General features: G+C 40.1%; 1 protein-coding gene and 1 long non-coding RNA gene across 2 annotated transcripts in view; both read left to right on the forward strand.

Annotated features, from left to right (window-relative positions):
- LOC137256123 (uncharacterized) overlaps window positions 1-8,085 on the forward strand; it is a 44,343-nt gene extending 36,258 nt beyond the window's left edge. Inside the window, exons 2-3 of the long non-coding RNA XR_010954548.1 lie at window positions 2,344-2,540; window positions 7,735-8,085. This is a non-coding gene — a long non-coding RNA (uncharacterized lncRNA). The remainder of the gene's footprint in view (window positions 1-2,343; window positions 2,541-7,734) is intronic.
- A 3,527-nt stretch (window positions 8,086-11,612) lies between these two features.
- LOC137255547 (mucin-3A-like) lies at window positions 11,613-13,325 on the forward strand. The gene has a single exon (XM_067792974.1). The coding sequence runs from the start codon at window positions 11,613-11,615 to the stop codon at window positions 13,323-13,325; it is 1,713 nt and encodes a 570-aa protein (XP_067649075.1).
- The last annotated feature ends 4,673 nt before the right edge of the window (window positions 13,326-17,998 follow it).

The raw sequence follows: 17,998 nt of genomic DNA on the forward strand, positions 1-17,998 counted from the left end.
GAAACAAAGGCGTGAAAATTCTTAAAATATGTTTAAGTGATTCCAGTTGAAATTGCTGTTAAAGAAATAACTCAGCTCTCTGGTTTGCTTGTCACTCCGAAGACCGGGGTTCGATTTCCCACATGGGTACAATGTGTGAAGCACATTTTCTGTCCATTACCCATGATAGTGCTGGAATATTGTTATTGAGATGTAAAACTGAACTCACTCTCTCCCTCTTTTCTCTCCTTACTACGTTCTCAAATGTAATAACCCTGATCAAATGCCTCTTGTGTAAAGTCATACAGCACTCTTCGAAATCTTTGTTAATAGACATGTTCAAGAAACAATGAGCGAGTGAGTTTAATTGTAAGCCGCGTTGAACACCACAAATGGGCTTCACACATTGTATCTGTGTGGAGGATAAGTTACTGAATACACCAAGGGGTCATTCCTCGGTGATAAATCTCTGTTGTGTGTAAAGGACGCACAACTTAGTGATGAAGCGTTGATATGATGTTAAAATGAGGACCAAGCATCAGTAGCTGTTTCCCCTGAGTAATCAAGATACGATGTACGGTGATCAATCAGCTGGAATTTTGATATTTCATTAGTATATCCAAAATCTTCGCAGATAATTTCAATCATACACGCACCGTACTCCCGAGGGTGTATTCTGCATATGGCGATATCTTAGACTATATGTGAATTATTTATGACGCAGATGGTCCATCACAGTGGGTCGCAGAATTCAACAGAACCTCAGTATGATCGACAGCGATCTATCACATTAAAAACTTTTAAAATTAAAAAAAAAAAAAATTCAAAATTCACAACATTATCAATAACTCTCATGACAGTCAGAAGAAGAAAAATTGCGAATAATTTCAATAGATTATATGTCCTCATTCGACACATCAGTTTGAAAATAATGTCAGTTGAAAATCCTTTATTTGATTTGTAAATATGTTCCAGTGTTTTCCAAGTATTTGGATTGCCTTTTAATCTGCGTGTTGAGAGACGGCTGACATTGACGAAACATGCGGTCACTTTTTGCTGAATATTTGTTTGTGATTTATAACTACATTCTCACCAACTGATGGATGTCGTTTGGTTATAGAAATATGAAACTTGGTTGCGTGTATTTGAAGTTGTGAAGCGTCAACGTCGTGAAATACACTGGACAAAAATAGTTAGGGATAGTTGTAAATTTTGAAATAATGAATAACGTATTTATTCATTGACACACTGACAAGATATTAGTCATGAAAATACCATATCCCTAACTTATTTTGTCCAGTATATATTTCTCAGATTCAATACAAATTCAATATAAACAGGATAATGAAACATTCATATCGTATTTCAACGACTCCGAAATGCGAAAAGAACGTGAAAACACAATGATGGACTTTAATAAAATTCCAAGTGATAAACGATCACGGGCTGAGAAGACATCACATGCTCTGATGATTCCTGTAAATGTGACAAATGGTGTCATTAAGTAACGGAAGTCATTAACCAATCGGAAAGAAGCCTCCTTAATATGCGCCAATCGGATGTCGTTCCCAGTAACTACACCGCTACGGCAGAACACCTGGGTAGAGGCATATTAGATCAGTCTAAAGATGCTGACAGTTTTTCAGGATTTAGACAAACCCAGCCACTGCTGATGGCATTTTCGTCTGATGGTGCAGAAAACTAGTTATTATGTAACACTTAGTGAAACCAGTTAAATTAAAGTATGCTCTTTCTTACACATAAAACAGATACACATTGAAGTGCAAACTGCAAATAATAGATAAAACCCAGAACACACTGGAAATTCGTTGTCCCGAAAAAGAACAAGCACAAGTGGGCTGCTGTATCAGCCTCTTTTGTTTCGTTCGTCAAATATGTCAAAATTGGATTTACAGACAGATGTAGGCTTGCAGATAAACGTTGCTTTGAATGCGCGCAGCACCCCGACAAACAGCGACCAAAGCAGTCACCAGGCGTCCAATGGTGTACTGAACGACTAAAGAAAAGCAAGCTTCCAAAGAATGAAATGTCACAAAAAGTAAGCGTTCATGTTTAAATATCTTCTATTTAAAAACATGAAAAACATTTGCGTTTCTTTAGCTCTTCAGTATATGTTGTAACTAGTTATTAATTAGTTAGACATTTAGCGTCAGGTTCAGATGCTTTTCTGTTCAGATGGTCGGCATTTCTTGTATTCTGTCACATTATGGATTTGGATTCAGCCTCGTACACACAGCTCCGCGACTAACTGTTGAGTTTGTTGTCAAAAGCACCGACACTGTGTCGTAGAGCGTATATATTTTTCATTTACCCGATTCTTTATTTCGTGGTTCTCTGTTTCAGTGTGTGTAAGTGCTCTCCCCTCACCTGTAAGGTCAAGGAGGGATCTAGGGGGTTATGACGATTTCCAGGATACGGATCTCTCCCAGCAGGATATGATGCTCCTCCAAAAGCTGTTCGCACCGCCCACAAAACGTCAGCTCTGTCGATCTGGATTCACGTACAACCCCGTATATGGTGGGTGCAGAGCATCTCTTGGGGTAAGTGAGATTTTTCCTTGTCGTATGGCTTCAGCTTTCCGTTGTCTTTCAAGTCTGATGGTTACGTGGACATGGATTAAATTTGACCGAAAACAAAACACGGTGAAGAAACATTTTAGTACTACAAGAAGAAGAGGTTTATTCAGTATGGCCACATGGCCAAGAGTACAAACATGTAGAAACAATGTTATGCGGATGGACTGAAAAAGATAATGTAATTAGTTCATTTCATACAGGCAAGTTACGCTTGAGAAATATTGCAATAGACTTCAATAGACGTGCATTAAACATTTAAATGCACACCATCAATAAAGCAATACTCACTATACTCTATGTATTCCAAGTAAAGACCAGCAGTAGTACGCCAGGAATGATATAAACAGTTGTATTAGCCAACTGTACCAAAGACCTGTATCACATTCATGACACAATGTAAGACGTTAACGTCCTATCTCAATGTTCCGACGAAACAGATTTTTATTGGGTTTTATTAAGGCAAATGAAAGCTATTGGAATTGCTTACTAAAATTTCTTGTTTAGGAAGTATGTGCTGGCCTACCAGTCGTATCGCTAACGTATCTGGAAATGTTTGAAAACTTGCTTCATATATGTCCAATAAGACCGAAATTTGGCCTTTCATATGCACGAGGATGGTAATATGAAGGGATATGCTCTGGATGCCTCAGTAGCCGACTACTCAACAAACAACACATATATTTGAAACTGGTCAGTTAAAATCTTTAATAGAACCTTAGACCTCAAGTGGTAAAATATTGGTTTAAAAGTCAGCATACTTATCTGGGTCCATTAATGAATGAACACCTGTTTGCGGCTATGAGAAGATCTAGAGCGACTGGAAGTGATATGGGTAATTGTAATTAACCAATGCCAGAAGATAATCAGCCAAAAAAGATTCAAGTCAGACAAAATGCCAAATAAGAATGGAAATTATACGGATGGATCACTAAAAGTTGAGTTTCTTCTTGTTTTGAAAAATGTCTCGAGAAAGCGTTCGTCAACGCAACAGGCGTATGCAGCATGTGTAGCCAGCATATGGAGGTATTTCACTGTGGTCAAGCAGTGAGCGTCCACATGTCGCTTTGGGCCAATGTCACACTTCTGATAAAATACTCAGATTCGAGAAGTCAAGGACCCAGGTTTCTGGATCACAATCAAATGTTTCAGTACGTCAGCACGTACTTCTACGTTGTAATGCCCTTACGTTTGGTATATCTTAGTTATCTTGATGTAAATGAAACCTCTACATTTCTATTAAACTTTCTGCCCTGTAAAATACTGGTCCGACGTTTATACGCAAGACGTTGGATGTCACTAAGAGCCGTTGTTCAAAAAGCGATGAATATTCTTGACGTGAGTTAACCCCCTGGCACAGCAACTGCGTTTTGCGTAGCGACATAATGTCCACATGGCATCGAGAGGGTTAATATCTCTTGTCAAAGTCAATAACTGTCGTGGTATGTAGTCAGAACGTAACGTAATAACAAAACAAATGTTTCAGGTCTGGGTAAATCATTACAGGGTCGCCTTTATACTGATTGTGTTTTGGCAACTATACAATTCTCATCATGATTAGAAGATCTGAACTTAAATGGTGGCCAAATTTCCTGAAATTGCGGAAACGGTGTCGGATAATTGTCTGTGTGATGCTGTGCTGACCTAATCTTTAAAGTTTGGATGGAACTTAATAACGCCATCCAACTCTTCTCTGTGCATTACACTCGAGTCTAATATGGCGCAGTATTGGCAATCAAATGTGTGTGTACACTCTCTTACTGACGTCGCCTATGGTATTATCAGACATTATAACGTCAGTAATCATCACTTTAGTAAATTAGACTCGATGTTTCAATCAGCAACCCAGTCAAAGATATTGAAGACACGTTAAAAACCACTACGTCATGGTTTAGTACTTACAAACCTCAGGCACGTAAACTCCATGTTTTTGGGTTTTTTAATTTTGAATATTTGAGCATTTATAACTGAAAACTAAATGCCTTTAAGTTTATAGCAGGGATGTTGAGATATTTTATGGTATTTACTTCCTGTTCCGCTTCCTCTTCCTCCACGCAGGCATTCGACGAATCAATTTTGGTTTATCGTCCAAATTGAAATTTTAAAAAAGATGTAAATTTATATGACTGCATCAGAGTTTCGTTACTGTGAAAAACAGGCACAGTTACATGTTCGACTTTATTAAGTTCCAGTATATAGAGGTCAACTGTCTTTGTGTCCGAGGTAAACGTGTGCACACCTCCAAGATGCTGGGCTTTGAGGTGTTACGTCTTATCGTTTTATCCTGTTTATTTCGTTTTGTTGTTGAGGAAAGAAAGTAAACATTACGAAGACCTGGCCGTTTTTAATGTCCCCTTTGTCAGCACGTCTTACGCTTGAGACGTGTGGCAGTTAAAGACAATGAAAAATTGCTCAAGTGCATAACCTTAAAGACTTTTTCTATTTCTCGCGTGTAAACCTTTAAGGACATTTTCAACTCTCGCGGAGTCTGGATTTTTAATCAATATAAGTGTTCCTGTATTGCCATGTGTGTCGTAGGTGAAGTCTCTACAATATTAGTGAGAGTGAAAAGCAAGGCAACAGCCAGAGATTCGGAGACAAAATCAGAGGATCCTGGTTCTTGAAGTGAGCTAGGTCAGCAATTCCACACATAGGACACGAATACAGGGCATTCCGTTAGACTTTATCTCCGAGGGACCGATCTCAACAAGGACAGTTTTCGTGGGTTTCCATGAAGAATGTTTTCATTCAATGTCTTGGGTTTGTCTTTTTTTTGCACTATCTATTACCTTAAGGCCAACTAAGGACTCTGCCCTACACACAAACTCTTAAGCCTAAAAACCAAAATTCATCTAATTGATCAGATCTAACCCTCCCCTGAGTCCATCTACCTATATCCTCTTCGGGTAAATTTTCAGAAGTTGGGAAGTTCAGTATTGAAAATAAAACCTACATGGATAACTACGTCTTCCATTTACTGCAATAAAAGACGTTGTTATCCATAAAGTTTTGCCAATATCCATTATCTAGTTACGTGACTGCTACACACGACCAGGAGTCGCTTACATATGAACACGACTTTTACAACATTGATACCTATCCACATAACATATAGGCAGTGAACATATTTCAGATGTTTGATAACGTAAGTTCTTAATTAGATCCTAGATATCAGATCGTGTTAAATCAATAACCTTTATTTCAAAACTGAAAGGCCGTAGGCCTATAGTGATTTGTTTTACATTCAGTGAAAGAGGATGCAATAGAAAGAAATATAATCATAAATACCACCAGATCTGTAATGCAGAGGATCTGATATATATTGCATGGTGCATATGTACTTGCCACCAAACGTTAAAACTCACTGGTATAAACATGGCCACTTACTTCAGGCAACTGTTCTAAACTAGAATTGTAAAATATTCCATAATGTTTAAAAGGTATTGTAACGTTGAAAGAATTATTGTCACGAGTACAATAAATGATGAAACTGATGAAAGTGCAAAAATGTGAATTCGTAACAAAGCTTTACACCTAATCGGAGCTGTTCACATGCACGATATTTGTGAAAGCTTTTCAGCAAATTTGATCCATGATTCTTGTGCAATCCATATGCAGAAGGTTTTCAGCTGGTGCCCCCAAGTTAGTGGAGAAATTCATCTTCGATGCAACCATATATATAAATACATCATATAGCGAGTAGTTTTAGTGAACTTTTGATGGGTATATATTGCAAGGCGTTTTGTGACGGATTCATTCTGCGATGACATAAGAATATGTCAAACAGATTTTTTCTGTATGTATTCTTTCTAGTATTCGCATATAGTGGGCAAGCGAGCAAGAAATGGTAACAATCTTCCATGGTGGTATCTTTAAATGTCCCGGTTCTATTAGAAGACCGCGAGAACGTCATTTGAAACAGGCTTTTGCGAAAGTGTGTGTGTGTTGGGGGGGGGGGGGGGGGGGGAGGAGGAGGGAGGATTTGCACTTTTGTCATCTTCAGTGGGGGTATGGGGGTGGGGGTGCTCTTTTGATTGAGAATCAGAACATGACTTCATGTTAACTGTATCATGGGCGGATCCAGCCTTTTGAAACCCCCACAACACCCATGGGAAAGCATCATCTTGTTTTAAAATTTTCGGTGAGATTTTAGTACTGGCATCTTAAGCAATCTTATCCAATATTTTATTAATCTTAGGTAACTAAATATATGCATCTCCCACATTCCCTATAAACTGTAACATTTGAGGGATCGAAGTTTACTCCTGAAAACCTTTTGCACGCATATGTATGTACCTTCTCTAGTGTGTTATAGATCTCTTGACGCCATACGTCTGCACCATAGAGTAGAATAGGACTAAATTTAATGTAAAAAAGTGAAAAAGGTGTCAAAGCTAATGTTTGGAAGCGGTTTGGGGTTCTTTAAATGCCTAAAATCTCTTTTTATTTGGCCTGCGGTGTCTTTGTTGCAGTTCAATGATCAAGTAATCCGATTTGTAAGAATGTGCATTCAAATTATTATATTTGTAACTTCTTACAATCCTCCGATTTTTTACCTGTTGAAAACCATTTTTTCCCGTTTGGACAATTGCTCTGCATTTCTGAAACTATGACCTTCAACCGTGGTGTTTGAACGAAGGTATCTCAGCCGGATGTAGCGATCCTTTGCGGTGGTGGTGACTCTAGGTCATTAACACTCCCAGTATTGTTGTATCGGGTCCATAGGTTTGAGATGGCCTGTCTGGACACACTGAGGTGCCTTGCCACTTCATGCTGCAATGTCCCTCATTGAAAACGCTAGATGGCGTTGAGCTACACTGAGTCTTTCCATTCTCTTATCATCAATAATTGCTTTAAAAAGTGCATGTGGAGTTGTACCATGGATGTGGCTTTTCGTAAAGTCATATGTTTCAGTTCTAGACGATACACAATTTCATGATGTACGTGCATTTTATTTAGAATGCGTTTTGGCGAGTCACTACAGACGTTTCTGTTCATCGTTTCTTTTCTTAAACGTTTTGACGTCGTCAACCATTCTCCCACATTTTGGGATTCAACATGAATTGGTTTGTGTCAAATATTTTTCCTAAAATTCAAATTTATCCTATTTATAGTTGTCCACAAACCTGTATATTTATTTCGTCGTTCCCTCTCTTTGCAGCTACTTCGCGGAAGAGGAAGAAGCGGGAGGTACTGATTACCGATGTAACAAGATTTGCGATTGGCTACCTCCATTCAATGCCACCAATCACCGATCAAGCCATGTTATCAACTGTTTTATTGTTGTTATTCAGTGACGTTATTACATTGCGGAACAATCATTTGACCTCCCCTCTTGTCTCGGGACACAGCTGCTGGCTGGGATCCTGGAACAAATACAACCGATGTAGCACAAGGTCATCATTCATTATCTTCAGTCGTCAGACCAGTCAACTTTTGAAGTTTTATCTGGATAAATCTAAACAGTAATTTTGGAAAACTGCAATAAGAGGAATAAAACCTTTCATCATTTCACTGTCGTCGCTGATTGTTCTAGTGCAAGCTGGAGTGAGTGAGGATGCATCAAGACTGAACAGAGCCTTTGAAGTGGTACAATGCACTCAAACTCAATGTTCAGAGGTCAACTTCTTAATTTTGATGGACACGGGGTTTCGGGGTATATTCTTACTCTTTTATCCACCTGGTGAAGGAGTAAGAATTTGCTCTGAAACATCGTGTCCACAAAAATGAAGAAGTTAACATCCACAAATTCTTGCCTGGAATAGATGCAGCTGTACCTCGTTTTATGCCCAGTGCGGATGCTGATGGTTTCTCGTGGGAGATCTGCACAGTTTAAGTAAACTTAACCTCAGTACCTTTCGTTACACTCCACTACTGAGTCTAACAAAACCTTATAGGAGGTCTCGTCAGGTTACCTCTGAGAATGACCAATCAGAACACAGCTTACCATTCGCACACACCTTATGAACTTTCTATCTCGAAATGGTTTCGAAACGTTTTCAAATGCTATTTAGCGTACGATCGCTTCCGGGTGATGCACACGGCACACGGCACACGGCACACGGCACACGTTACAACCATGAGAACGGTGAGTAAACAGTCACTGAAAATAGTGTTTTGGGCAATATTCAAGGATGTCATCTTGCGGAAATATTAACTAATGGTAACAATGTCAACAGAAACCCCAAAGCCTATATACTGCAGGTCAATTAACTGTGTTATTTTTGTTTGTGGAGATATCTGTGTCAGTGATTTGAATGTTTTGTAAGTCCCTCCGATCCGTAAGTAGTAGCCGTTGTCAGACTGGTTAAATCTATTTAACCGTCTCGCCATTGATTGGACGGTCGTAGGTCGCCCAAAGATTACCTGACGCGACCTTCTACTGGGGTTTGTTAGACTCAGTGGTGGAGTGTAACAGATAACACTGTGACTACGTTTACTTAGACTGGAGATCTGCATCCGTTAATGTTTCCCACCTTATGTCGCTAACACGTCGACATATATATGGTACAGATGAAGCAGTAGATTATACATCACCATCCTATCCCTTTACATCTGTGTCCAGTGCAAAGACCATTCATAACTACTCGGCCCGTTCCGTAACCTGAAAGAGTAGGTTACGGAAAGGACCCAGTAGGTGCGAATGGTGAAAAAAGACATGCCACCGTTTAGCTGAAGAAACAAGAACTCGGGAACACACTGTCTGAATGGGTAATTCTGAACAGTTTATGCGTCACATTTAGCATATTCTAATGCTGTTGATCACTGGATTGTCTGGTCCAGACTCGACTATTTATATATTATAATGATTTGGAATGATTTCGACCATAAACAACCAACCAACTAAAGAATTACGACAATATTTAAGGATATACCAGATCTTATATTCTGTGAAGGCGACATTAGAATCTATGTCGAAACGTCGTCCTCTCAGAATACAGTTGTATATCCATAAATACTGACACAATTCTTCATCATCCCAACTTCAGAAATGCCAATCAAAGAAGTCAACCAACCAACGACCCTAAAAGATTTTATCACCTGACTGAAAGATTGGTTACAAATTGCATTGCAGGGATACGGCTACTCCGGCTACGAGGCATTCTCAACAAAACACTTCAGGAAGCATACAATTGTTTGCACCAACGACCACTCAAGAATGTTTTGAACATTTTTTCAGTCAAAATCTCTTTTCTCTCTGTAGCCTCCATGACAGCAATGCGACACTTATTTATGGTCTTATCGTGACACTGCTATGGAACATAGTGTATGCCCCGTTAGAATTGCATATACATGCTCACTTGTCATTCCGGCATAGTGTATTCTAGGTTCATAATCCAATGTACCAAGAACGGTTTACCCTGACATATATGTGTCCTCTGCGCACAGTGTTCCCATGATTTGTCACAAAGTGCTGTACACTTACCACTTTGTTAATTGCAAGTGAGAGTTTGATCAATCCACTCAAAGCAGCAAAGCGTGACCCCTTACTTTCGGTGAAAAAAACAAAACTTAAAACCATGTGTTCTTGTTGACAAACCTACACTGACAGGCAAAAGAAAAGCCTCACTCCTTTGAATGTCGCCAAAGGAAAAATCAAAGGCAAACATAGTCATCAAAGCAAGGTGGATTTAAAAGTGACGGATGTATCAAGGCGCTCCAAGTGCTGTTCTTTGGGGGATTATCTAGTGCCTATCATTGTGTAATAACCATATGTAACACTACATTTCACCGTACCGATGACGTCACTTTTCTAATGACGTGCAGACGTTCCGGTCAATTGTCTGTCCACGTGCGCCCACAAATGTTTAATAGGGTCCACATCCTGGGAACATCATGGCCGTGACAGAACCCGAACATTGTGATTGACAAGGTATCCCTGAACAATTCGAAAGGCATGTGACCAAGCATAGTATTGCTACAAAATCATTCCCTGAGGCTGTCAACGTAAGACTGCAAAATAGCACCGCTAGAAGAACCTCATCTCGATACCCTTGTACAATCAGGTTACGATGTACCATTCATTTATCACTAAACCTCACCTCATCACCTCAAACATGCTTAGTATCCCGAACACGGTACACAATAACCCACAGACAAACACATACGATTTTATGCAAACATAAAATTATGCTGGTTAAAGTTTTTGCACTCTTGTACATTTTCACGCCTCTTCATCCGACTTTATGTAGTGCATAAGAATAGACAGAATGTTCGTGTGTGCATTGAAGTTCTATTTTCACTTTGTAGGACATGTACAAAAAACCTCTCTTTGGAGAAAAATGAAGATTTCTGAGAAGAGAGAAAATCGTGAAAAACTCATTAAACATTATCTGCTAAAAATCATGAAAAACTGCGAATAAAGAGTAATCGAAAGAAGAGTAATTGCATTACTTTAAACAGAACCTGTACTTAACATAGTATTAACACGACGATGAGCAATGCATTGTTTTCCTTAAGTCTGGCAAATGTCCAAAGTCCGCGGTGTATTTAATTTTCATTGATTTTTTAAAAAATATGAATGTGGCGTATCCTTGATGAAACGGAACGTGCCGCTGTTTAGAGTCGTAATTGACGAAAAACAAATGCTTTGGTTTTCTGCGTTGTGAAATCCCTCCATCAAATATACGCCTACCGGGAGAAAAAAGATGAACTGAGATTAATACAATCGTCATTCTCATGATAAACTTAATGAACGTGTTATTCTTTTCAACCCTGCAATATTGTCTTTATCTGCGCGGCGACAAGGAGCCTCCGAGACAATTATTCTGGCTGCTTCATGGCCGACACTTGAGGATTGAGAGCCTTGGAAACTTATGCCCAGGACCTCATTGGTATGCCATCAAGGATGCACACACGGGTTTGGGTGGAATGGAACATGAAAAGACGTATCCACTAACTGAAATGTTGGCCAAGAGTTCGAAAGTCCAGACAATGTTCCTTGTTATATCAACACAATAACCCTGGTTATCACACGGGTGCGACACGTCTAACATCCAAGAGAAATCCTGTACATAACTACAGAAAGCAAAGTTAGAAATGGGCAAACAACCTCATATTACCATCACCCAACTCAGTATTACCATCACCCAACTCAGTATCACCATCACCCAACTCAGTATCACCATCACCCAACTCAGTATCACCATCACCCAACTCAGTATCACCATCACCCAACTCAGTATTACCATCACCCAACTCAGTATCACCATCACCCAACTCAGTATCACCATCACCCAACTCAGTATCACCATCACCCAACTCAGTATCACCATCACCCAACTCAGTATCACCATCACCCAACTCAGTATCACCATCACCCAACTCAGTATCACCATCACCCAACTCAGTATCACCATCACCCAACTCAGTATCACCATCACCCAACTCAGTATCACCATCACCCAACTCAGTATCACCATCACCCAACTCAGTATCACCATCACCCAACTCAGTATCACCATCACCCAACTCAGTATTACCATCACCCAACTCAGTATTACCATCACCCAACTCAGTACTACCATCACCCAACTCAGTATCACCATCACCCAACTCAGTATCACCATCACCCAACTCAGTATTACCATCACCCAACTCAGTACTACCATCACCCAACTCAGTATCACCATCACCCAACTCAGTATCACCATCACCCAACTCAGTATCACCATCACCCAACTCAGTATCACCATCACCCAACTCAGTATCACCATCACCCAACTCAGTATTACCATCACCCAACTCAGTATCACCATCACCAAACTCAGTATCACCATCACCCAACTCAGTATCACCATCACCCAACTCAGTATTACCATCACCCAACTCAGTATCACCATCACCCAACTCAGTATCACCATCACCCAACTCAGTATCACCATCACCCAACTCAGTATCACCATCACCCAACTCAGTATTACCATCACCCAACTCAGTATCACCATCACCCAACTCAGTATTACCATCACCCAACTCAGTATCACCATCACCCAACTCAGTATCACCATCACCCAACTCAGTATCACCATCACCCAACTCAGTATGACCATCACCCAACTCAGTATCACCATCACCCAACTCAGTATTACCATCACCCAACTCAGTATCACCATCACCCAACTCAGTATTACCATCACCCAACTCAGTATTACCATCACCCAACTCAGTATCACCATCACCCAACTCAGTATCACCATCACCCAACTCAGTATCACCATCACCCAACTCAGTATCACCATCACCCAACTCAGTATCACCATCACCCAACTCAGTATCACCATCACCCAACTCAGTATTACCATCACCCAACTCAGTATTACCATCACCCAACTCAGTATCACCATCACCCAACTCAGTATCACCATCACCCAACTCAGTATCACCATCACCCAACTCAGTATCACCATCACCCAACTCAGTATCACCATCACCCAACTCAGTATCACCATCACCCAACTCAGTATTACCATCACCCAACTCAGTATCACCATCACCCAACTCAGTATCACCATCACCCAACTCAGTATCACCATCACCCAACTCAGTATTACCATCACCCAACTCAGTATCACCATCACCCAACTCAGTATTACCATCACCCAACTCAGTATTACCATCACCCAACTCAGTATCACCATCACCCAACTCAGTATCACCATCACCCAACTCAGTATCACCATCACCCAACTCAGTATTACCATCACCCAACTCAGTATTACCATCACCCAACTCAGTATCACCATCACCTAACCCCATCTTACCATCACCCAGCATCACATTCACTCAGACTGAAATCACCTATCACCCAACCCGATATCACCAACACCCAAACCCATCTCACCATCACCCAACCTGATATCACCATCACAAAACCGATATCACATCACCTAATCATATCTTATCAAAACCCAACCCGATATCACAATCACCCTACCTGATATCACCATCGCAAACCGGATATCACATCACCCAAACCCATCTTACCATCACCCAACCCGATATCACAATTACCCACACGATGTCACCATCAGATATCCCTGTCACTAGACCCAATATCACCATAACCCACCCCATCTTACCATCACAAAAGCCGATGTCACCATCAGCCAAACCGATGTCATCATAAACGAACCCAGTCTTACCATCACCCAACTCAGTATCACCATCACCCAACCCAGTCTTACCATCACCCAATCCAATCTTACCACCACCCATCCCAATATTACCATCATCCAAACCTATATCACCATCAACCAACCCAATATCGCCATCACCCAACGCGATATCATATCACGCAGCCCCATCTTACCGTCACCCAATCCGATATCACCACCATCCAACCTGATATCGCATCACCTACCCGATATCACTACCATCCAACCCGATAATACTGCCACTTACCCGATATCACCATCACCCAACCCCACCTTACCATCACCCACGATCTTATCACTAAAGCCGATATCACCATAATCCAAACCGATATCACCATCACCCATCCTTATATCGCCATCACCCAACCCGATACCAAGGTCACCAAGCCCAGTCTTACCTTCACACAATATTTGTCATGTCATGAGTGTATGTATAACCAGCAACGGTTACACCGGGGACGTCACCTTCAAATTCTCATAGCAATACTATGATACTACTACTACTACTACTACTACTACTACTACTGCTACTACTACTACTACTGCTGCTGCTGCTGCTGCTACTGCTGCTGCTACTACTACTACTTCCACTGCTACTCCTGCTGCTACCACTGCTACTACTACTGCTGCTGCTGCTGCTGCTGCTACTCCTACTACTACTTCTACTACTACTCCTACTACTACTTCTACTACTACACTATCACCATCACAGATGTTTTGTTTTAGTTTATTGTGTGGTTTTCTTGGGTTGTTTTTTCAGTAATTATTAATTCAGCTTTGGTAACCACGGTTTTATACATCCAAGTGGCCAGGCACTACTGGTTTAGAGACTTAATATTAATAATATATTTTTTTCCCTCGAAAACCTAACATTATTGCTTCGATACCAAAGCGTGTTTCAACTCTATAAAGAAATGTTTCATAGCTGCTTATATATCGGGATAGTGAGACTTACATATAAATATTGTCAATGCACATTTATTCAAGAACTCAAATATTGGGTCAAAGTGTTGAACCGCACGTGAGTGTTTCCAGAGAAAATGGTTGCTCATGGTTAATGGTTAATCATCGATGTAACATTTCTACAATTATATAACTAATGCGGAACATCGATGTAACATTTCTACAATTATATAACTAATGCGGAACATCGATGTAACATTTCTACAATTATATAACTAATGCGGAACATAGATGTAACATTTCTACAATTATATAACTAATGCGGAACATCGACGTAACATTTCTACAATTATATAACTAATGCGGAACATCCCCCAAGAAGTTGCAGTTATCACAAACTGGTGAAATGTAATTCTTTGACACACTGGATAGATGGAGGGCCGCACAAAGACCATAAATCATTTCTAAAATATTATATATCATTAAATAAAAATGGTAAGGCGGCTTTGTTATCCATAATCATTGAATGGAGGTGCCTACATTTAACTGTATCATTCATAATTTTTAACAAAACTGAATGTTTTGCTATATTTATAAACATACTGCTCCCTATTGTCGTTTGAACACCATTTTGAAGCTGTACCATCATTTTAGAGGTTTATGTAAAGGGTTAGAGAAAAAAGGTTCACACCGATGATGATGTATTTAATCAAATAATTTGAGATAATAAATTAGTAATTCTAAATAAGAAGTCCGTGTATAACGATCACTGGGTAAATGCTTGATGAAAGCAGATGGTGGGAACTAGACTCGAATTACAAGAGGTATGTATTTTGAAGATAAACAATAGATATTTCGACACATATTTGTTAAAACCAGCTGTCGCTTTCTCCGCGTCGTCCATCTCTCTGAGACCAAATCACATGACATTATCACCCAAACATACCGGAAAGACCGTCACAAACGATATGCACCAGCCTGGTTCATGTTACTTTAGCGTTTTGTTTTGCTTCTTATTCAAATGTGGACCTCCTCGTTGCCACTGACATTCAGCCTGTTATACGGAGTGGATGTTGTAATCTGTGTAACGTTACTCACGGACATCACTCGATTCTTATTCCTGTGGCATAATAACCTCTGTATGAGGCATTTTTCACAGTGTCGAATTCCATGTTTGTTATTTTGTGGAGAACGGCAGCTAAAAAACCGAAAATGAGAAACTACAGAGCTTCAAAATTGGTTTTTGACGGCACAGATGACAAACGAATCTAACCGCATGTTTAATTCTCTTATAAATTGGCATATCACGTGACTGACATTCAAAGACGTCTTCCACTTTCAACGTGTGCATATTTGTACTTATTTAATTCAGTGTGATCACTATGACAGCCAGGTAAGAAAGCTTCTTCGTTTTGTCATATTATTAGATTTTGTTGTATGCATATCATAATGTACTTCCTGATAGCAAGCAAAAACGAGTATTTAATAACTAAAAGCTCTTTGAGCCTGTTTTCAACGGAAATGTGCCTTGGTGCGAGTGAGATCTGTTGTGATGATGGTAAGATCGTGATTTGTGCTGAGTGATAGTGGTATGCATATGTGACTTGGTGAGAGAGATAGATCTGTCGTGATGATAAAAAGATAGTGGTTTCTGCTGAGAGACAGTAACATGCATATGTGACTTGGTGAGAGAGATAGCTCTGTCGTGATGATAAAAAGATAGTGGTTTCTGCTGAGAGACAGTAACATGCATATGTGACTTGGTGAGAGAGATAGCTCTGTCGTGATGATAAAAAGATAGTGGTTTCTGCTGAGAGACAGTAACATGCATATGTGACTTGGTGAGAGAGATAGCTCTGTCGTGATGATAAAAAGATAGTGGTTTCTGCTGAGAGACAGTAACATGCATATGTGACTTGGTGAGAGAGACAGATCTCAGGGTTGTGAAATTAAGCAGGTTAATGGTGAGGCATGAGTGGGTGGTGATGGATACGTGCAGCCGGATGATGAGGCAAGCTGATGGAGTGAAATAGGTGGCTGTTTGTGCGATCAGGCCATGTTAATGATGAGGTATACGTGGTTGTTTGTGAGATCAGGCAGGCTAATGATAAGGCATTGATGGATGTTTGTGAGATCAGAACGTTGGTAGCGAGACAGAGGTTGTTTATTAGTTACAGAAATAGTCGCAGCAGAAAGAGTTGGATAGTAGTGAGATAGGGTGGGTGATATTGGACGTGATATGTGATGTAAACCTTGGCTGGGTGATGATTATTAATTGGAACTGGTTGAAGTTCGCGCTGGATCAAAGGAAGATAGTTGTCCTGGAACTCAGGAAGAAACAGTTGGGTATGTGTGGCGCAAACATCCCACAGCAAACAGCTTTATCAATAATAGTTCAGGAATGGAAATGCAAAAAAGGACCCATCTTATTTGCAACTAGACTCTAAAACCACAGTTTCACAATAAATGGTAAAGTTACGTCAATCACATGTATGACTGGGCCGAAGTCCTAGATCCGGCCACCCATCCGTTTGTTCATTGTAATGTCAGTCCCGTCTATTACCCAACATGCTGGACATGCAGAGTACATTTACCAAGTTAGAGCTATAGTCTTGGATGGATGATTTTAGAAACGTTTCATGGTATGTGAGTAACGAGTACTGTTTGGTTCATTTGTCTCTTAACGCTTGTTTCTAGTTCATGTGATTGTAGGACACCGATTTCTATTTCGTATCATGTTCATACGGACCAAGAACACTGGTGTGTATCTACTCTTGACCAAGAACACTGGCGTGCATTAACTATTGCCCAAGGACACGGATATCTATCTTCTATTGGCCAAGGACATTAGTTCTGTGTTCGTACAGACAAAGAACACTGGTTTAGGGGTAAATGTAGTTTATATTGTTCACTGAAACTTTTATATGTGTACATAGGAATTCAGTCAAACACAGTCTCAGCACAGATATTTGTTTCTCTGTCAGTGTTTCAAGACACGATGTTTCTTTTCAATTTATCAAAGGACACCCTCGTCCTTTTATTGACCTAGGAAGCTTGTGTCTAGTTCATACTATCCAGGCTGTTAGGAGACTGTGTTGTCTGGAAACTGTATTATTAATTAAGTTATAATTATTAGTAGGTCACAACGTTGATTGTTTGAATGATATGGGTCACATTCCGTATCATACATGTCAGCACTGTTCGTATTTTGGCAGCAGGCATCTAAGAAAGTGCTTAGGAGTTACCTCCCCTTGACCTTAATGTTGTGATTATTTGCGTACTTCCGGGAGACTTCTGGAGCATTCTACTATGATGGCGATGGTCGTATGTGCTCGAACTTTCGGGAAATGACTGAATGTATATATA

Source organism: Haliotis asinina, chromosome 11, assembly GCF_037392515.1.
Source record: "Haliotis asinina isolate JCU_RB_2024 chromosome 11, JCU_Hal_asi_v2, whole genome shotgun sequence".
Taxonomy (NCBI): domain Eukaryota; kingdom Metazoa; phylum Mollusca; class Gastropoda; order Lepetellida; family Haliotidae; genus Haliotis; species Haliotis asinina.